At 41.5% G+C, this 22,951-nt stretch overlaps 1 protein-coding gene across 2 annotated transcripts in view; it reads right to left on the bottom strand.

Moving 5' to 3' along the window:
• Nucleotides 1-21,902, bottom strand: part of ST8SIA4 (ST8 alpha-N-acetyl-neuraminide alpha-2,8-sialyltransferase 4) — an 84,792-nt gene extending 62,890 nt beyond the window's left edge. For both annotated transcript variants that reach the window (XM_067568765.1, XM_067568766.1), the window contains exons 1-2: nucleotides 21,481-21,902; nucleotides 13,434-13,565 (exon numbers count right to left, since the gene is read on the bottom strand). In XM_067568765.1, the coding sequence (XP_067424866.1) occupies nucleotides 13,434-13,565; nucleotides 21,481-21,593 (245 nt within the window). In that variant the 5' untranslated portion in view covers nucleotides 21,594-21,902. The remainder of the gene's footprint in view (nucleotides 1-13,433; nucleotides 13,566-21,480) is intronic.
• Between the last annotated feature and the right edge of the window lie 1,049 nt (nucleotides 21,903-22,951).

Below are 22,951 nucleotides of genomic sequence, written 5' to 3'. Positions count from 1 at the left end.
GTACGTACCTGGGCTAGAGGTGATGTTGGCCAAAGCTAGGAGGCTTTGAGCAGCATGCCAATGCTGGGGAATATAAAGCGCCATGCCAAATTTTTTGCCATAGATTTGAGAGGAGGAAGGGGTGAGAGAGAGACAGGGAAGGAGGGCGAGAGAGAGACAGGAAAAGAAGCAACTGATAAAATCTGGGGCTGTCATAAAGCAATGAAATTGACAAGTTTTCTGGGCACTGGGCTTTGAACCAGGGATGGGGGCTGCCACCTGGGCAAGTTGCAGGCAGCTGCTGCCTGGCTGCCAGCCTGGGAGGTGGGCGACTGCCACCCAATCCGAGCTGGGGCAGAGGAGGCTTCTGCGCCAGCTGGGACCCAGGGATGTGGGCAGGCGGCTGCTGCCCATCTTCAAGCCAGGGTGCTGAAAGCTGTCCCTTGGCTTGGAGCTGGAGTGCGGGTGGCTGCCGCCCAGCTGACAAGACGCAGGAGGCTGCCACCGGGCTCCCACCTGGGAACTGGGACCCAGCAGGAAGCAGGGGGCTGCTGCCCGCCTCTCCCAGAAGCTAGCGGCTGCCTCCCACCTCCCAGCTGGGAGCTGGGACCCGGCGGGAAGCGGGGGGCTGCTGCCCGCCTCCCCCAGATGCTGATGGCTACCGCCCGCCTCTCCACTGGGAGCTGTGATCTGGCGGGAAGTTGGCGGCTGCCACGCGCCTTCCCGAAAAGCCAGCGGCTGTCCCCTGCCTCTCAGCTGGGACCTGACGGGATGTGGGTAGCTGCTGCCCGCCTCCCAGCTGGGAGCTGACAGGTCAGGAAATGGGCAACTGCAGCCCGGCTTCCCGGGACTATGGTGCCTGCTGCCTGCCTCCCAGCTGGGGCTTTGACTAGGCAGGAAGTGGGGGGCTGCTGACTGCCTTTCCCAGAAGCCGGGGACTGCTGCACATCTCCCAACTAGGAGCTGGGACTGGGTGGGAAGTGGGCTGCTGCTGCCAGGCTTCCCCAGAAGTCAGCAGCTGCTGCCCGCCTCCCCTTCTCTCTTTCCTCCCCCCCCTCCCCTGAGTACCGCCTGCCTGCGTCTCGCGTACGTATCACAGGTTGAGAAACTACGAATTAAAAGATATTTTAAGACAGCCTCATGTCAAAAATCAAGGAATGAACCAGCATGGCTCTCACTGCCTTGGCTGAGTTCTCAGGCCAAGCAGCTAGATAAAACTTCTTTTTAACCTATAAACTGATCACATCTGACGTGGAAATTAGCAGGAGACAAGTCTGGATTCTCCACAGTATCTTTTTTACAGATACATTATTGCGCTGGAACTGCACTTTTAAAAAATTTACAGAGTTCCTCTCATCATCATGTCCTTCAGTTTTAAGCACCATCTTGGTATCATTATTATTCAGTGTGCTTGCACATGTGTAACTCATTAGAATTTAGCACTTATCTACACACAGAAGTTTCAGTACTTAAATCAGTTTAAGGTCAATGTAGGCCTCACATATATAAACTTGCAGCGGTTCTGTTAGACAAGTTCAGTTATATTGGTTTTCTTAAACCAGTGCAAACCCGAATGTAGATACTTATTTTGATTTAATAGTGGCTTATTTTGGTTCATCTTAATCCTGTTCCTAACTGACAAACTAAACCAAAATAAGCCACTATTATACCAAAATACGAGTGCCTACACAGCCTTTTCTACTGATTTAACATCATACTCAGGTTAGTGAAGACCTGCATATAGTCAAGCTCTTAGCTAAACTGGTCCAAAAATGTGTGTGGACACAAAGATTTAAACCTGTTTTATGTCAGTTTAGCTTGCACCTCTGCAAACCAAACAGTCAGGTTTAAACCAATCTAGGTGTCCACACCCACAGTTGTACCACTTTAGCTACAAAAAGTTTAAAAATCACAACTTTAGTTTAACCAGTACAATTGTAGAATGGGCCTCAGTAAATAATTCTCTTGATAATGCATGAGTTGGAAAAGAATCTGGTCCACTCTGTCATAGAGCCCAATTGTATAAACACAACCAGCTACAGATCCTGAATCAGCAAAGCATTTAAGCACATTTAAATCCGTCTCTATTCAACTAAGTACTGAAGTTTATTAATGGGACTACAGTACTGGGACTACAGTACATGTCTATAAAGTTAAGCAGGTGCTCAATAGGATGGAATGTGGAATTGGGGTTAGAACTACATTGAGAAGTCCTGATCTGGCAAAGATATTAGCCTAACTTTTGCTAAAGTACCAGAGATGGCTCATTACACATATATCATGTGGCAGAAGAGGGTTCTTAATTTTAAAATTGGTTATGAAAGAAGATTTAGCTAAAGCAGATTTGTTATCAATTAAATGGTGCTTTCCCTGAAAAAGTGTTCTATGTCAGTGTTGGCTCTGCAATTCCAACAGGAGGGGGAAAAAAAAAAAAAAAAAGCTGTAAAAATATTTTTGTCATTCAGGTTAGCAGATAAGACTGAACGCATTTGTTGAGTAAGAAAATGCTATTTTACATAGTTACTTTAAGGACTCCATATTGCTAATCCTTAGAACAGAATCAATACTTACCAGGGAAACCATCCTGCTGTTCTAACTATTGTACACATTATTTAGTAGTAGTACCTACTGGGAAACCTAATGGGGGAAATTTCTCCAAAGGTGAAAAGGGACAAAACATAGCAACATTATGTAAAATCAGCCAGCACTGTGTCACTGCCTCAAGATGCAAGAGAATGTCTGACATGTGAAACTGACTATAAAAGAATTGCCACTCTGGAATTTACCTTAAGAGCCTAAGGGGAAGTGAAATATGATATGATTTTTTCCTAATGTTGTCTCACACATCTTAAACCTAACTAAAACAGAGAAAAGAACCTTTTAGATTCTATTTTAGGGCTCTTCTGTATGTATGAAGGAGCATCAGAGCCAGGACATCTGATGATGTAGCATGCATGAGGAACTGAGAATAATGAAGCAGAATGGGAGATATTAAAACCTTAAATGCCTTAAGCTTTTGGTAAATGATTTAAATGGCAAGACAACAGTTCTTTTTTTGTAAAGCAAGATAAAAACTTTCTTCAGCCTGTAAGTTTAATAGACTTAAAAGCCCTGTGGGTTTGATACGTCTAGTTTTGTGGGCACCTGCAACACATATCTAAATGACTAGAATGTGAAAAAGAATGAAAAAAAAATTGCTCAGATTGCATTAAAAGCCTGATAAAAATACTCATTACATAGGAATACAGCCTTCAGAGTTGGGGCCTTTTAAAGGAGATGGTGACTACATCAAGAGCGACACTTTAGGAGCCAAAGAAGATGCTCTCTCATCCTCTGAAACTAAAAGGATGGTGGCCATAATGGAGAGCCTCAATGGTTAGGTGAAAATGTCAAAAGGACTTTCAGAGACTTGAGTGCAATAAAAATCACAAGGGAAGGCGAATCAGGAGGGCTCACTTTCAATATCTATGATACCTATATTTAATATCTAGGAGTCACCTGCCTATTATTGTGTGTATCAACAAACATGCAGCTACATTTACACATAAACAGGCTTTCCTGGGTATTATTTTAAAACTTAAAGAGACATAGTAAAGCCACCCAAGTGATGAATAACTTTCTATCTCACTTAACACAAAAGAGATTAGCTAGAAAGGGCCCTGGTTTAAACTGACTTGTAGTTATTAATTTAAATATGGGTAATTGAAAACCTAACCTCACTAGTTATGTAATTATTTTTAAATGTATGAAGGTTCTGATCCAACTCCCATTAAATTAATGGAAGTCTTTCATACATATGTAAGGAATAATCTGAATAAGAGGTAATTCACAATTTACAAAATGCTGTAGTTTTGTTTACATGACGAGTTTACAAGACAGATCTCTTGATTACATGATCACTTTTTGGAGAGTTCTCTCTTAGAAACTGAAAGCAGACATTCATATCAAACTGTGGACATAAATGCAGATTACTTAATAAACTGTGTGTGATTATTAGCAATGCCACTTATTTACAGCTTTTGGGGAGATTATCTATGGCTGCCTTTTAGGTAATAAAGTGGCATTTTTCTCCTAATATGCATTTTGATTTGTATTGATAAACTACAGTATTTGTATTTGTACTGCACCATAGAGCTAAACAATGATAGCTTCTCCAACCTCTGCCTGAGAATTGGACAGACTGAACAAGAATCGGGTGGATGAACGTATGTTTGTATATAACGTAAAGGCTCTGGATTAATTTGTAGTCCACTAAAAGATTGTTCAATTTTCTTGAACAATCTCCCAATTTCAATCTCCCAGAGAGATCCACAGATACCACATCTGCTTGCACCTATTTCCCAGGAAGATTTACATACCCAGCCCAGCTAGCACTGGAAGCCCTAGTTTCCAGAAAGGGTCAATGGTTATCTTCCAGTTGTCTCTAGTAGAAACAACAACAACTCATGAGGAAAACTTGCCAAAAAGCACCATAAATATATAGGAAGCCAGACCAACTGCAGAAATCTTGTGGCATTAAAGCTGTCATAACTACATTGAGAAGTCCTGTCCCGGCAAATACATTAACCTAACTCTTACTAAAGCTTTACCAGAGACCATTCATTAAGCATATACCATCTGGAAGGTAGTTATGTTTGCTTGTTTAACTCCAATAAACATCAGATTGCCTGCACTTTGGACTCTGGCCTGCTGCTTTCTGTCTGTGAACGTGTCTAGGAACCAAGAGAGATGGGGCAGGCCAGATCTAACACCAGTTCTCTGAAAAGTCTATTTATCCAAATCCATTCAATGCCCTCCATATACTCCTATGTTAGTTAATAGCACTTCCGTTTATCAGAAAGCCTAGTTATCTGAAAGTTTTGGATATCCCCTGGCACTAGGACATAAGCAGATTAAGCAACTACTTAGCACACTGAGCAGTTCAAGGGGCACCCAATTCACTTTTTTTAATATGTGTTGTATGTGGGGAGCCCCAAAGTATTACTGCTTAGGGCTCCCTATGGGCTAGCACCGCCTCTGTCCCCTGTGCCATTTGGATTGATGAGAGTGTATTTGATTTTTTAATAATTCTGAATAAGTGAAAAACGTACACTTTAATTTGATTAACCAATTTTTATTTTTCTGTATTTCTTTTCATGCTCTCACTATGCATAGTGATCACTAAGAAGAGACTTAACTGACAAAAGATAAGCAGTTCTAACAATTGCTACACACACCGTACATTTGAGTGTACATATTTAGTAATTGCAATGAGCTTTTTTGCATGCTATAAAAAAAATGGAGATTCATGTTTAGCTTCTCCAAGGAACTGTTGATTACTGAAAGGCAAATGGTCACTATTAAGAATATCTGCATGTGTTTTTAATTGCCCTGTAAAGCATCTTTGTAAACAAAGTCTCAGATTTTTAATGATCACATTGATCATTTTGACAGCTAAAACCAATTTCTCTAAATAGAATATAAAAAATAGCAAATCTTGGATCTCTTTTCGTTTGCACCCAACTTTGGGCTTTTTAGTTTTATTTTTTTCCTGATATGTATTTTTGTATAGAACAAACAAAACATCTAAATATAAAAAAAGCAACTAACAATTCTCACACATTACTAATTGCTCCTTTAAGAAAGATGTTAAAGAATCATTCAGTACATTTGGCACGTCATTTGTTGGATCCAGCAAAGCTTGTGCTCCTCAATGAAACAAGCACATGTATACCCAATCCAATTAATTTTTATTTTATTTTTTTTTACTGTGCCCATCTGTGTGCTAGGCACACCACAGAAGGCACATAAAAAATTAGGTCCCTACTCTGAGGAGTTTACACTCTAATTGACGGACTTCACAGATGAATGAAGACAAATGATGGCAATAATTTTGGTTGGGAGTATTGATTCAGGATCACATACAAAACAACTACTGACTTTTTCCTGTATCGAAGCTCTGACTGGGCACGCTGCAGGCTCCCACTCTTCTTATTTAACAGGAATCTCCATTTATTGCTCCCTGACACAGCACAATAGACACTTGGGTAATTTTCTCCCTGCTTTCCCTCAAAGGTTTCAATCCCCCTCAGTTTACATAGTATTGGAGATTAAAGGAGGTGGAAGAAGAAGATCACACTCTGAGTGGGACTCTAAAGACATGGGAAGTTGTATCTCAGATGTTTGAGCTTCCCTGGCCAATAAGCTTCTCACCAACATCCCTCCATTCTGACAGCACAGACTCTGCTTTGACACCCTCCCTACCTCCACCACAACCCTACTGCCACCCACAGCAGGAAGAACTCAGGGACATGACATCAGGAGGGTGTCAATTTCCATTGGCAGGTGAGTCTCTCCATATGACTGACAGCCGGTCAGATACCGAAAGAGCCAACCAGTCTCTTCCCCTCAGGCACAGGAGCTGCTAACTGTTCTGAAATTAAGTTGTCAGCAGGCAAAGGGTATCATCAATCTCCCACCAAGACAGTCACAACTGGAAAGGCAGCAAATTTGCTGCAATCTCCAATTACTAACAAATGATGTTCCCCCCCTTCCATAAAAGCCACCCACTTCTCTAAACAGGCATATTCTCAGTGACTACCATATCAGCCTCTGCTGATTCCTGGGTTAGGAACAGGAGCTAAGGATCCTTAAGGCCCAGTTGAAGGATGATGGGAGCTCTGATTAAGCCTCCCCACAGAGTCCTGATCATGGAGCAGCTTAGCAGCTACTCACCCTCCCACCTATGTTAACCTGACCATCCTAAGTATCTGATTCAAGTATTTAAAAAAAAAAAGAAAAGAAAAAGGGACTTCTGTGGATAATGGAAAGCTGGCAAGTCAAAAATGGTAATGGAGGGTGTGCCAGAGATGGTACAAAATGAACCATAGACTTTCAGCTGCCTAGTGGTTAGGTCTCAGCACATATTGAAACATGCTGTCCTTGTAGAAAGTAAAACCCACTATCAGATATTTTTCACCATTTAAACTTTTTATTGTGGGTGTCAAGCTGATGTAATACACAGCAGTGGCTGCCATCTATGGGTTTTATAGGTTTTATGAAATGCTGTACACTGTACATTAATGGTTGAACAAATTATTTCTCCTCTGCAAAGAACTGACAACTTTTTATACATTATTCAATAGATGCTAGCTTTTTCTTTATTGTACATGTTTCTTTTCGTTATTTGCTATGGCATACCTCACACCACAAGTCCAAACACTTTATTCACATTAACCATTGCAATAATAGGAGTATGAATCATCTTCATGATCTACATAGTTCATGTAATGTACTTTAGAAAGCTAAACAATTACTTTAGCAGTGAGAATATTCTAGGAGATTGCTAGAGACATTCTGAAATTAGTTCCTAAAACTCCCAGTGTAAAAAATATTAAGGGCTAGATCTTACTTATCGTTGTGCATGGAGGGAAGAGGTTGCACAGAGAGCCTATTGTGGAAGCAGAAGAACAAGATCTCTTCTTAGTGTTTAGAGAGTATCAGAAAGGAGACCAGATACAGCAATGGCCTGTGTTTCAGGGCATGGTCAACCCTGTAGAAGTTGTGCCCAGCCTTATTCCCCCATTACTGACTAGCATACACCATGGCAGTAAGGATTCCTGGAAAGGAGATGCATCTGCCAGCATCCCTGATCCCCCTTGCATTGAGGATAAGGGCAAGATTTGGCCTTAAGTCATATTAAGCTAAAAGCGTCAGTTGGATCGTCTACTTCCATGACATGATGCTCATGCTCATTGCCGCTACTGCTCAAAAAGTGGAGAGCCACTTAGTCTTCAGCAGCTATGGCAAGTCTTCACACTGGTGTAGTGGAATATTTCCTGCTTATACTAACAGAGGGAATATGCTCTTCTTCACCCATGTTGCTGGGATGACACTATAGCCTATGTCGAAGGTAGAAGATCCCACTTTAGAGTTAATTTCCTGTAACCTATAGCGTAACTAACATTTATTTTATTCAGCAGTAATGCGAAGAAGCTACAGGCCTGTATCCTGTAAGACATAAGGCTTGAGGACTATGAACTCTAGCACAGATAAAATAGCCTAAAGATCACCCCCTAGTTTTGGGAAACTGGGAATACAGTATTTAAGGTGGAAATCTGTCCATGACAACACCAGCCAACCACAGGAACATGAACTCACATCAGCTTTTGATATTTTAGGATGGGAACTCCTGCATATGTCTGACCACAAGAGTGCCTTAGCAGTAAATTGATGTATATGATAATAAGTTGAGCTCATTAATATACTAATCTATAGAGATTCCCAAACTCTGGTTCATGTCTCTCATACCTACAGGGATACATTTCTCGGGGGTATATGGGAGAAATTGTGTAACGGTGGATTTTACTTATTAATTATTTTATTTATTGAATTTTCAAATAGGCTACTCAGACAAAGCTTTAAAACTCTGTGGGAATTTGTTATATAAAATATGGTAGTTAATTTACTTCAAGATGTACCAATGAGAACACCAATACACAGAGACACTGATATACAGTGCCCTCACCTCCAATCATCCACAGCAAGGATTCAGTTGCCCAGCATCTGTCCGGTCTAACTGAGCTCAGAACTTAGTCAGGGTTTTTTTGGGCGGGTTGTATATGTCTCATTATAACTATATCTGTATGTAAGAGTGAAATATGAACAAATGGCTAAAGTGTTAAGATGAACACACAAATTGTCAGTGATGAGAAGGGTAGGGATATGTGGGCAGCTGGTAAATCTGGAACAGGGTATGCAATAAGAAAAGTTTGGGAAACCCTACCATAAGAGAAGGGCTCCCCAATGTTAGTAGGGTGTGGAAATACAAAATAAGGAAGAGGAGAGAAAACTCTACTGAATATGCATTAGACATAGTGGAGTCAGCGTAACATATTGTTATATGCCAGCCTATGGGCAGGAAGAGAGAGAGAGATGTAGCTCTTTGGTGGTGCCCGGATGATGCACACTGGTGATGATGAGGAAGATAATGGCTCACATTTCAGATTGTTCTGCAAGAGATGGTGGGAGTACATGGATGTTCAGATGTACATTCTGTATTATCTCTATCTACCTTGCTGGGTTAGAGTGCTTGTGACTTTGCTAAATGTATTAATAAACTACTAGAAATATAGAAGGGTTCCTAAAGTCAGGGTGAATAAAAATCAATGATTTTTTTTTTAAATCATCAATAAAATACTAAATTTCTCTCTCATTTAAAAAAATAAGTTACAATTAAATCTCATCACAAACATGCTAAACCTACACTTACAGTCTCATAAAAATGAATTAATGGTTCTAGTCTGTCCAGCCTAACTACCAGCTCTTGCTTCTTGAAAGCTCTAGGCTTTCAGTTTCTGTTTCTCAGCACACTAAGGTCACATGTGCAAATAAGGAGACAGGCTTGATAGGACTGTTGTTGTTCGGTGCTTATATGGTGGTGGAGCAGGGCCACGCAAGGCAGAGGAGTTAGTTAAGTCACTGTCAAAGACAGAGAGACAAAGGACAAAGGCAGAGCAGAAAGGGACAGTGGAGTGGACTAAAAAGAAAAAGGGAAGACATTATTCAGTTCACACACAGCTTCCTATATTCCCTCTCACTTTTGGCACAGAAAAACTGTAATGGCTTCTGGGCATAAGAGAGACCCTATCTGGGAATATTTTGAAGAAATGCCTTCCCTGGGTAAAAAAGGAAAATGTGTCAAGTGTAAGCAGTGCAAGAAGGAGATGCAGGGCTTAGTTGCAAAAATGAAACATCATAATGAAAAAAGCTTATTGGGAGAAAATGATGTGGATATGTCTAAAGAACAATGTGGATCAACTGGTTAGTAACTTAAATAATTCACTTTGCAATGCATCATTCAAGACTCTCTCTATGCCTTTTCTAGTATAAGTGTGATTTAATAAGTAAATGCCCAAGCTGTTTGATATGTTGGATGTTGCTAGAAAAAAAAAAGTTTATCTTAGCTAACCTTACGGCTTGTTTAATTAGTTAACTAGGTTTAGTATCTATCACCCAAGTATATAGAAAGCTGCAGTAAGAGAAATCTAGAGTTGCCAGTTGCCACTGGGTGTCATTTTCTTATTTTATATTACATAATACATGCCCCTTATTTTGGAACATCATGGCCACAGACCATAATGGTGATGTCATAAGTCTTTTCCGTATTTTACTTCAGCATAACTCAGCTTTCCCAAGGGAACCCCATCCTATACTTGTTTTCTCAAAAAACAGAAGTGCCAGTGAGTTCTATGGGGCTTACTCCAAAACTAAGTGCACTCTAAGTGCAATCAGTCTTAGCTTCTTTGGTCATTTGGAATCGGATCTGCATCCTTGCTGAAAAAAATGTAAATGATTAACTGAATAATAGAGTGAGAACAACAACTATCCAAAATCATTTTTGAATTTTGTTTCAGGATTCCATTTAAGCTTAAGAGACTTTGACTGTAACTGTTTACCAATGGATGACTCTGAAGTTGTTGCAGATACTTTGTCGTCTGAAATACGTTTAGTTGTAGCACTGCTGCTAAAAGCATCAGTAGCAAGCAAAAGATTTCAATCATCCAGTAAAACCACCACCATGGATGGGTTTGTAGTAAGGGCTAGCAAATACCAACAAGACACCACAGATGAGAAGATTGCTCGGTTTATTTATGCCACAAAATTCTCCTTTTCTCATTGTTAACAATAAACACTTCATTGACATGGTTGAGTCCTTATGACCACACTCCACTTTACAGATATTGGTGGAAGGTTGCTAGACACAGTGTATGAGAAGGAACTTAAACAGTGTGCAAGAAATACTGAGGGGAAATTTGCCAACTTAAGCCTTGATAGGGGGAGCAATGTACACAGTAATCCAGTAATATGTGCCTGTGTGACAACAGAAGATGGGGTTGCATATCTTTCAGAAACAATAGATACATTGGGAAATGCCCACACAACAGAATATTTAAAAGAAGTGGCCATGAAAGTTGTAATCAACTGTGAACAAAAATTCAACTGTCACATGGGCAGTTTTGTCAGACAATGCTGCAAACGTGGCAAAGATGAGAAGATACTTAGAAGAAGAAACGGAAGGATGCTCCTTAATAACATATGGCTCCAGTGCCCATTTAATGCATCTTTTAGCCAAAGACTTAAGTACGTCTTCTCCAGGAATAAAAGAAAATGTTGTTGAAGTTGCAAAATACTCCCGTAACAACCACTGTGCTTCAGCTTCATTGAAGAGAGCAAGAGGATCCAAACAAATTCCCCCTCAAGATGTTCAATGGAATTCTGTGGTTGATTGTTTTGAACCATTTATTAAGAACTGGCCTATTCCCATAAAACTTTGTGAAGAATACCATGATAAAATAGATGGAAGTATCTCATTCAAAGTATCTAACATTAGATTACAGAGGAATGTAGAGGATATGCTTAGTATACTGAAGCCTATATTGAAAGCCTTAAACAAACTTCAGAGAAATTGTTGCTGCATAGCTGATGCTGTCGAAATCTGGAAGGCATGTCAAGAGACATTGAAGAAAGAAATACCTCACCAGAAAGTTAAACTGCAGGCAATAAAGAAGCGAATGGATCAAGCACTAACTCCACCTCATTTTCTTGTGAACATTCTCGACTCCAGATATAAAGGTAGATGCCTAACTTCTGAAGATGATGATGCTACCATGGCATGGGCATCTCAAAATCACTCCTCAGTTATGCAAGTCATAATAAATTTCAGGGCTGGAGCAGAACCATTTAAACAGTACATGTTTACTGATGATGTTTTAAACAAAGTCACTCTCCTGAATGGGTGGAAATCATTAGCCAGGCACCTTGAAACAGAGTTCCTTCAGTTGCTGTTAGGGCGCACAAGACTTTGTTACGCGAAATTAGTGCAGCTTGACAAGAGTGAGGCCCTGAGGGCAGTGCTAAGCTTTTATAATCAATAGAACAAGAGTTAGGCCTCTCGAGAGCCTCTCTGCAGCTCGACACAGGTAATGAGTATTATGTACTATTTCCTAAATTAATAAAAATCAAGTTATCTAAAAAATTTCACAAAGTATACCCTCATAGATGTTGAAAAATGCTGTACTGAGTTGTAAATTTTAACATGTTTTAGTGATCAGATTTGCACCACTGTTTAAAAAATATGTGAAGTGGTATCAGTGGGAAACTTGATTTAAATCAATGATTTTCTCTTGGTGATTTAAATCATGATTTAAATGAATTATTTAATTTGCCTTGATTTAAAATCAATCCATCCTGGTCTGAGTGTTGCAACTGTGCACATCAGGGTTCCCATCTAAACACTAATTTTAATAATACTGGGCCTGATATTGGGACAAGAACCTGTCAAACCTCAGAGTGATAACTGGGGATTCTTAAGTAATCAATAGAATAAATATACAATTCATAGATCGAGCTACATCACACGCTTAATTTAAAAATCGAGAAACATTACTTCCTTAAAAAGCAATGAAATCGCTGAAATTTAAGTCGTCACAGTCATTGTCTAGTAATTGTTATAATGGTGAGGCACTGAGGTCACTCACAGCATAAGCTTTCCCAAATCTCAAGTGTCGTAAGTATCCCATAGAGTCCTTTTACCATAACTTTGCATATGTTAACCATCGAACTAGTAATATCTTCTCTTTGCTTTAGTATTCAAGACAAAATCCAGAAGTCCTTACTAAACCTTTATTCAGGCAATCTACTCTTCCATAAATAAGAGTTTTGCCTGATTAAGGACTTCAAGATTTGGTCCTTAAAAAGAAAATGGTTACATAGAGAATGCATAGATGCCTCACTTTAAGGACTAGACTGAATTTTTGCTAAATGCTGCAAATATGGATCAGTACATAGACTCCCCTGTTACCCCAACATGGAGAAGGGCAATTTGCCACCATCCTTCACTGGATATAGCATATTCCACAACCCCTACTGGCTCAATTCTACTAGCCAAGGCTCCACAGATTCCTTATCCCTCTCTAACCCCTACTTGCTTGACGGGCTGAGGAAGTACCAGACCCACAGCTCTGTACTCTCCCTTCCTGTAGCCTCCATGCTTGGACCCAAGGTCCAGGAAGCACTGCTGCAACCATCTGGAGTGAGAGGTTGTGGCTTCCTCTTATTGCGCTGTGTGACTCCCTAGTGTCAGGCACGTTCTGGCCTCAAGTAGCTAAATGGAAAAAAGAAAACTGCACAAAGAGTCAATACTACTACTATGTTATCCCACTCCCATAGAGCAATCACAGTTCTTCAAAGCTCAGATTTATTCATTTTTATATATGATGATGATGATGGAATTACTACTTCTTTTCAGGGTTTCAGGTCATTCAGCATGCAATATTTAATATAACTAACAATATTTTGTTAAGCAATGGCCACATTTAAACTGTAAATCAAGAGTTCTAGATAAGTTTGCTAGACCCAGAGAATTATAGACTTTAGTAATATGAAATTAATTGTATACTATTTAAGGCACTCACCTTATCTCCAGTACCAAAGAAGAATTGATTTTCCAGCCTTCTACAGAATGTTGAAAGATTGAAGAGCCACCCTTTTGAATTATTTTATCAGAGCTATTGAGCATTGATCTACTCAAACTCAACTCACCATCTCTGAAATGCAATACGGAAAAAAAGACATCATTAAGGATAGGTTGGGGATGCTGGGAAGCTTTTTCTGCACATCATCACAAAACACTAGTGGTGATTTATTTATATCCATGAGGAAAAGCAGCAAGAATCTCTCCCCCAACCCCACTCATTTTACATGTTCAATAAAATAAATTCCATCTAACAAGAAATAGTTTTTTAGATACAAGAAAATCCATAGTCTGAAAAATATAAGCTCTTTAATTACATTTCAGTTAGCTTATTTTTAAATTATATACTTTAAATACCAAGGAAACAAAATGTACTTAGCCCTTTTAATTGTGAATGTAGGCCAAAATTGACCAGATCCTATACTCCTGGTATATAAACTCCCACTGAGTATTATTAATAGCTACGCACTAAATTTCAGCTTTCAGTTCCCTTCACCCATCACATTTCTCAGTTACTATACATGTGCTGGGTACCATCAACTCTTTTTGACCCCAATGATATTACAAATCCCCCATGTGTGGCCCTTCAAGCTACTGGGGTTTATTCTTCTCTCAATCTGCTTATTTCCATACAACTTCATGCTTGGAACGAAGGGGAAAATATGCCCACAGTAATTTAAACTTGATTTTTAAGGACTTCTGCACACACATATGCTTCACACGACCATACAGTCTCAAAGAATGATCTTATCATATAGTTAAATACTAAGCAGAATCAGACCTGGATGTTGTTTAGGCAGAAAAAACTTGTGCACTAGAGGAAATGGTGGCTGAGGATCATGAACATGTATGGATGCATTTTAATTAAAAATCGGAAGATAATCATAATGGCCAGAGAATCACACAAATGTAATAGGACACCTAAAAAAATTACAAATAAGAATATCAGAAGTAACATTAAATCTAAATTCTTTCCTCTTGTACATCCACATAATACCACTGACTCCAGCACAGAGATACATGAGGCAAAATTTGGTTCTGAGTTCAAATTTAAAGTTCTTTAATCCAGAGTTTCCCAACCTGTGGGTCACAACTCAAAACTGGACCACCAGAATGTATCTAAGGGTTGTGTCAAGGCCTGGTGGGGCAAGAACTGGTCCTGCCCCTGTGGGGATGGGAGGCTCTGGGGGCTTGCAGAGCCCAGCCTGCGCTTTTCCTGCAATGGCAGCTCCCTGCTCCAGGCATTGTGACCTGGTGCATGGGATCACAGCGCCCCTCACATTGGGCCCAGCCACCCCTCTATCATGATGACAAGGGGCCAACTCGGCCAAATTTGATTAGCCCCATGTGCCTGTTCACAATGCCATTCACACAAATTTGCACCCCTCCAGATGCACCCCCTCAGGAAAATCAGGCATGAGCAGCACTGGAATCACAGAGGTCACAGCACTCACAGCAGGGAGCCAAGCCTAGACAGCCCCACAGGACAGGAGCAGCCGTTATGGTACACATGGTGTACTCATTAATATAATACGTACTAAATGTGCATATTATATATTGTGGCTAAGAAATATTTAGTAAACCAGATTATTTGTTGTGCTAAAGCTATTTACTGGGTCAGAACATGCCATCAAGATTTACAAGTGAAGCCTGAGCCCAAAATGGTTGATAATCACTGCTTTAATCCACACATGAACCAAAGTCACTGGATAATAAACTCTTAGAGTGCCTTTCATCCAACAGCATTTCAAATGACTTTACCAATTACATATAAGAATCTAACTAAGGAACTAAGCAAATGCAGCCACCTCTGAAATAATTATTATTAATAATAATAATAGGCTCCTGTACACGGCTTTTTATCTCTAGATCTCAATGCAAGTAAACGGAAAATGCCAGCTATCAGATGGTAAGCTCTTTGGGGCAGGTTCTGTCTTTTTTTCCTGTGTTTGTATAGCGCCTAGCACAAAAGGATCATGGTTCATGACAGGGGCTCCTAAGCACTATAAACAATATTTGGCAGTACACGTAAACAGTACACAACAGGTTAGTCTACGGTGACAAATAGTGGATAGCACAATTTAATCTGCAGTGGGACTTAAGTTAGGCTGAAGGTAATTTCCTAAACTAAAATTTGGCTAGCATTTAAAAAAAGTTGTGGTCATTAAAGATCCTGTAAGTGGTAAAACACTTTTACAAACTCACCCAAAAGACAAAACTACGAGGAACCCAGGGCCCCACTGCTGTCATGCTGGGTCACTGATGTAGTACTGGTTTAAAGGTAAGATACCATCTATTGAAAAACCAACAACTTTAAGTAATTGTACAGTTTTGTACCTTTATGCAAATTATCCTATTTATTTTAACGTGAAGAGGAGTTGGAGGATGTTGCACAAATCTAAATTCTCATGCAAAATAATCCCATTAGTGTTAATGAAAGTTATCTGCATATGTCTAGGGGAAAGATATCAATTTGATCGCATTTAACCATTCCTTTGTAACTCCATATGCAGTAAAACTTCTCTACAATAGGTATATATTTGCACTGCAACACGATAGAGTACATGCGGCTAAAGGAAAATTAACAAAATACATCAAGGAAAATATACCATCTAACAATACATCAGAGAGGATTCTTGCTTATGCTGAGTTAAGAATAATCCATTAAGCACTTTCACAGTGGCATGGGTGACAAAATTTAGCAATTAATTATGTTACTTGTACCTAAAAAGTACTCTACCATTTGAAATGTGGTTGACTTGAGTCTTCAAAATGTTCTCTACAACTACAACGAACTACAAATATGATGCTATAAAACAATTTTAAAAATCATGTTTTCAGTAACTGAAAGTCCCAAATGTTCTGCATTTAAGCTCTACTCCAAATGCAGTAGAATTTTGCTTACTTATAAGTGCTCACCCTACTATTTATCTCTTCATCTCTGATTTAAAATATCAGTAAATACACCAACAAATAAAAAGTTCAATTTACATAAAGCTAAGCATGTGCCACAAACACCAAGAAATTCTTGCTTCCATCTGAAATAGTCTGACAAGTGTAATAACAAATTTGGGCTACATGCTACCCTCCAGATCCGTGCAGCACTACAACTGATGTTAGCAGGAAGCCCACCTAAAGATGAAGGGCAATTTAGGACTGAAAGCAATCAGCCTTGATGCTGAATCTCCTGACTTTGGGGATATATTATACTCTGCACCCATATACGTCTATTAATATCAATGAACCAAACAAACAATCTGGAGTGGAATAAGACTCCTGAAAAATCTTTCCCAACCTCCCTTTTCTAGCCTGCAAACAACTCCCTCAACTTCACCAAACTCATCATCAGAAGGAAGGTTCCCACAGACCAGGCTCACCAAGTCCAGCACCAAATCTTGTCAGAACAGACACAAAACGTGAACACACATCTCCACTGCTATGATGAAAAGTATGTTGTTGGAGTATTGATCATGTTCCAGGGGTCCTACATATGCCTATCATAACATATTGGTGTACCTCATCCAATGCATCAAATGCCCCGACAACTATGTGAGTGAAAATAGACAAGCACAATGCTCTCAAATGAACTCACACAGAAAAATGATAAAAAGACAAAAAGACACTATATCATCCATCAATGAAAAAATGATAAGACGAACCACCACCACCCAGGGGCAAATACTTTTCACAAAATGATCACTCCATATCTGACTACTCAGTCCTTGACCCTCAAAGAAAACTTGCACATCACCTTCAAAAAAGACAGACCTGGGAGCTTAAATTCATAACTTTGCTAAACACTAAAAATCATGGACTTATGTCTGGTCTACACTAGTTAAGCTGCCTTATGTCAACCAAACTACCCACCGATGTAAGGTGACCACTACACTAACCTAGTAAACTCCACCTCTGCGAGAGGTGCAGTGCTTAGGTTGATGTAGTTGGGTGATGCAGTGTCTGTGTAGACACTGCGCGTTACTTACATCGCCTGTTGGCAGTCAGCCCCATGCAGGGCTCAGAGCCGGATGCCCCACCCCCAACCCACGGCTGATAGTGGAGGAGGGCTCCGGCTGTGAGCTCCTCCTGGGGCTCACTGCTTGGGCCATCAGTCCCCCACAGTTACGTCAGTGGAAGTGTTCCTGGTGAGGACACACACCACTGAGAGTGGGGGCATAACGTGGACGTGAGCCATCTTAATTTTGTAGTTTAGATAAGACCCCAAAGACACTGGCTTTATACCTCATTACAAAGTGTAACCCATTAACCTTCCTCTGTCCTGTGACTGCAGGGGTGTCAATTGCTCCATTAACATTTTATGGTCTTTTGCAACATGTTAACATCTTATGCTTAACAATCTGTTTCACCTTGCATTTAGCTGTGACACTCTGATTATCTTTTCCAGACCGGAAGAACTCTGCATAGCTTGAAAGCTTATTTTTCCACCAACAAAAATGGTCCAGTAAAAAATATTATCTCACCCTCCTTTGTCTCTCTCTCTAACCCAATATGTGTGAATGTGGTTTAGAATTTAAAAAACAAACTTTCTACCCATCAGAAGGCAACAACTTAAAAAGCTCCACATATATACCTATGTTATATGTTATATAATTACTCAGTTCGTTGGACTTCCACAGACTTAGCCATCTGCTTCAAGCAACTCCTGTATAACAACATTCTAAATGTCTGAGATTTACAAGTAATAAAATCTGATAACCCAATGTGGCCTACTCATATATATCAGTTTAAAGTAGAATTCAGTATTGTCAGAATTTCTGACCACGTTACAATACTGAAAATATCACTGTCTGAAAGAATGGCTTTGCTTTTCGTGACATTTGGTCCTAAATAGCCCAAATGTGATGACTTTTTGTTGAAAATTATTCTCTGCCTACCTTTGGCATAGGAGGAGAATTATTAGGTAGTTAGTTGGGAAAGAGAATGTGGGGATTCCCACTCATTCTTCCTGACTGTTGCATACAGGGATCCTGGACTGAGAGTAATTATGAAGGGCCAGATTTTGATATCCTTATTCACATTGAGTAGTACCATATTCCACAAGAAGTTTTACTAAAGTCAAAGGGACTTCTTGTACAGGAAAATGATACTCATTCTGAGTAACGATATCACAATGCTACCTAGTGGAGTTGTCTAATGATTGTATTGTACATTCTGTTAGAAATACCTACACTGGTGGATCTGTGCTCCTTTATCTTCTCTCATTTAAATATCTTTTCAAGGAAATAAATGAATATATTAAAATCAAAGACCATGAAATTACACAATAAATATCAAAAGTTTTCCAGAAAATAGATACTGAGAAAACAGGCTCTAATTAAGGGGCTAATTTCTAAATGATTTTAAATACTTTTAGTTATATGTGCCACCAAAGGCACATATTATGATACAGTACATGTTTATATTGATATAAACATATGTTTATCTTTAGTAAGCTAGAGAGAAAGAAGACTAACTAGTTTTAAATGTCTTTTTGGGCACACAAGTAAAACATTTGTAACATAACATATACACACGTCAAGAGAAGTTTGAAGAGAAAAGGATTGGAGCTCCACAGACAAGAACCCGTGCCACGGACCAAAAGAAGGGGGGAGGAATTGTGAGCAAGCTGTGTAAATGGGAAAAGGAGTAGAGAAGTGAAGACGTGTGTATATAATACCTACATCTGTAAAGAAATGGTTCCTGGCATATTAAAATCTCAGGTTAAGTCGTAGCAAGACAGGAAAAAGTTAGAACCCAGTTATGTGGGTGATACAACCAATACATTATTAATCATATAAAACACAAAGCCTGGGAGCCCCTTAACTCTATGCTGGAAAAAGCAAGGTAGGGAAGGAACTTGCTCGCTGCAGCTTGGCAGGAGTGGAACAATCTGTCTGGCCCCACAGATCTGTAATTAGAGGAGTTAATGAAGGAGGAGCCGCCCTGCTATCTGAACTGTGCATGCTCCTTTCCGGGACCAGGGGCGGGGGCAACCTGTCTGCGCTAACAAAGGCTCCGTTCTTTTGTCTCTCTTTCTGAGGCTGAGACTCGGCTCGGCGGTTGAAAGGGATGGGCAACGCTTTTCCTGTTGACTTGCAAGGAAACGCTCGCAATGCGAATTTGCAGACAAGCTAAGCAACAACGACAAAGCCTGCTCCGAGCTGATACAGCTGCTCTAGCCCGCCGGCTGCAACCTTGCTGCCAGCTGCGCACAGCTGCTTGTCACTCACGGTCCCTGCAAGCAGGCACAGGGGGAGCAGGCGAGGCGCGCTCCAGCGGTGCAAGGTCCGCTCCTCCTTCCAGCAGCACAGCTGCTTGTCAGGGACCCTTGTCGGGATGAAGGGGGAGGGGATGCACTCGCCTCCTTCCAGCATTGCCTGTCAAGGAACTTGGAAACGGGATGCTAGAGATGAGGGTGGGGAAGGATCGATGCACTCGCCTCCCTCACACTAGCACAGCTGTGCCCGCCAGCGTCTGGACCAAACCTCTCCGAGGCAGTGTCATCAGGCTGGCAGCGCAGACTGCAGACGGGCGCACACATGTAAACCCCTCCTTCCCAGCCACGCCAGCCGCACATGGTTAACGGAACCATATTGTATGTATAAATAAAAATGCACCCACGGAGAGAGAGAGGGCCATGCCGCTCTAGGTAATACCTCCTCAGCACACCCACCGCGTTAACACAAGGAACCGCACCTTTGGGGTGCTCGTAAAAGGGGACAGAGATTTGCCATGAGCCCTTTAGGGAGTTCTCTCATTCCTGAAAAACGATTCACTCTGGATTTTCTATTCTCCTCCCCCCCCCCCCCACAGACAGACACAAGAAGCCTCACAGAAAGTAACACCGCTTTGCACTTATATTGCACCTCCAAACCAACGAGCTCTCAGAGACTGCAAACATTAATGGATAAAATCCTGCTGTGAATGCTTCCGAAAATCGATTTTACGCTTCTGACATTAAAAAAAAAAAATGCGCTGCGTTATCGCATTTCTGCAGTCCTGGCTTTCTTGAAAAACAAACCAAGTAAGAACAAATGAATAAAAATTATACAGTCATCTCCAGGGGAAGGAAACAAAGAAAGCAAGCTTCTACACGTTAGTTTCAAGTTAAAAAAAAAAAAAACCCGGAGTGACCAAAGACACAGAAAAAACAAAGAGCCCAAGAGGAAAACAGCAAGCAGCTTTTCGTCTTTTGTCTTAATCACAGATTGGGAGAAGAAAGAAACAGGCGGTGGTCTGTGCAAGAAAAGGTTTCCAAGAGGAAACGTCTGAAGAGTGAAGGGGATTTTATAATCTACTCCTAGATCCCCAGGCAACATGGTACAAGCAATAACAGCCATCACCAAAGTTATGGGAACCCTCTATACAAACTTCAAAGCAACAAAGGCTGAAAGAGACAGCTCCTTGTTATTGCACACTCACGTTGGGAAGAAATCTCAAGCCAGCAAACGAAAAATAAACTTCATTTTGTTATTAGGGCCAGTGTAACCACCAGAAAGGTGCCCCAAGTCCATAGTAAAAAGCCTTTTCCATCTAAACTACTGAGAAAGTGTCATTGCCTAGATCACAAAATAAACAGCAAACCTCTTTCAAAACTACACGACGCTGGTCAACCCTTTCCTGTTTAAAAGTTACCCGCTTCCTTCAGCCTTTCTGCACGCCAAAAAACCAACCGTTTGTGAGGCGTAGGGCGTATTTAGCAAACCTCAGATCACACCTTACTTTTGCTAGATCTCAAATCAAGACAAACTCTTTATTGCGAGACAATGCTGCAGTTATTTTTGCCTTTGCATGAAAGCACTCAGCCCATTTATAAACCCGAAGTTGAAATAGATGCTATACTAGAAAAGCAATGAAAGTGGGGAGAGGGCGCGGATATCTGACCAGGATCTGATACACTTCAGGGCGAGAGAGCAAGATCCTGAGTCATTTAAATTTCACACGCTGTTTCTCCTTTGTCAAATCCTTCCAAGTCAAGACTTTGCATTTACCCAGTGAGTTGCGTTTCCTGGTGCTCCTCAGTTCTTGCTATTTCTTTTGTCTTATAAAATATCAGGAGGATACTTATCGTGCAGATAGTCCACCTCTTCCTGACGGAACGCATGTCTTCTGCCAGAGCCCTCCCTCCCTGCCCCCTTCTCTTTGTTTGGCAGGGGTGTGCAAAAAATAAAAACAACACACAAAGACTCTACGCAAATTTGCACACACATATGAAAAAAAAATGGAGCAGGCAGAGCGGCTGCTGCTATGGGCAAAAATCACAGGCGGCGGCGGCTGCTCCTTGGCTGGGGGAGTAAGTCCTTCTCTTCTCTACGGGCATTGCCCGGAGTCCGTGTGCGCACAGACGCGCCCAGCTCTCTCGGGCTCCAGCAGCCAGTCGCTCTCTCACGAGTCTTGTCTTCCCAGGGTAGAGACCAGGCGGCGGCGGCGGCGTCACTAGCCCCGCCCTTTCCCTGGCGGGGAAATGATGAGTGCGGCCCGGCCAATAAGTGGCCGGGGGGGCGGGGAAGGCTGCCACCCCAACTTTAAAAACCTTTCCCAGAGGCGGGCGCCGAGAGGCGCGAGAGTGGTTCGGTGCTGCTGCTGCTCCTCGCGCTGGAGGTAGGGCGGGCGCCGCCGCATCTGGCCGCGCCGCGCGCGCCTCTTCCGCGGAAGGGAGCACCCCGCAGAAAACTCCTGCAGGGCGCCCGCCCCCTGCCTGCCCTCCTCTTTGACTACAGCCGGAGGCTTCCACCCCGAGCGGCCAGCTGCGCGGGGCGGGCACGCACCGCTGGAGCCGGTGCGCTGCTTCCCCATCCCGCGTCAGAGGCTCCCGCTTGGCGCGAACAGCCGGCTGGCACGCAGTACGTCTCTGCGCAAGGGCTTAGCGATCTCTTTGATGCCCGCAGAAGAGCGTTTATTACAGCTGGCAGCAGGTCGCACAACAATCTCTTTTATAATACCCCCCGCCCCCCCATACACCCAACCTACAGGAGCAGGCACGGGGCCGGATGATTTGGAGATTATTCTTTTTTTTTTTCCCCAGAGGAGGGAGGAACACCTCTCTATAAAATCCCTTCGATCATCCAGCAACGGGAGAGTAGAAAAATACCCATTTTATTTTGAAGAGGGGCATGGGAGAAAGATTTTTAAAGGGGATGGGGGAGTATGGCGCCAATTGCCAAAATTTGCACCATAGGATGCTGCGATTGGTTGAGGGGGGAAATAACGTTAACTGAAAACAAATCCCTCGGCCCATGCTTACGCCCTGATCCTGCAAAGGTTTAGGCGTGTGCATAGTCCCACTTAAGGCGGTAAGACTACTGACATGCATTGTGTTAAGTGTGTACATAAATCTTTGCAGGATGGGGGTCTTAATGGACAGCATCGGCTAAGATTTTAGCAGAGCATAATTAAATCCCAACCCCCTCTGTGCAGTTTTATTACATATACTTGTTAGCTGGTCTGGCACTCACAATGGGC

This window comes from Emydura macquarii, unplaced genomic scaffold (genome assembly GCF_026122565.2).
Source record: "Emydura macquarii macquarii isolate MOO-44397 ecotype Brisbane River unplaced genomic scaffold, CSIRO-AGI_Emac_v2 contig_2897, whole genome shotgun sequence".
NCBI lineage: Eukaryota > Metazoa > Chordata > Testudines > Chelidae > Emydura > Emydura macquarii.
This window is presented reverse-complemented; position numbering and strand designations above follow the sequence as displayed.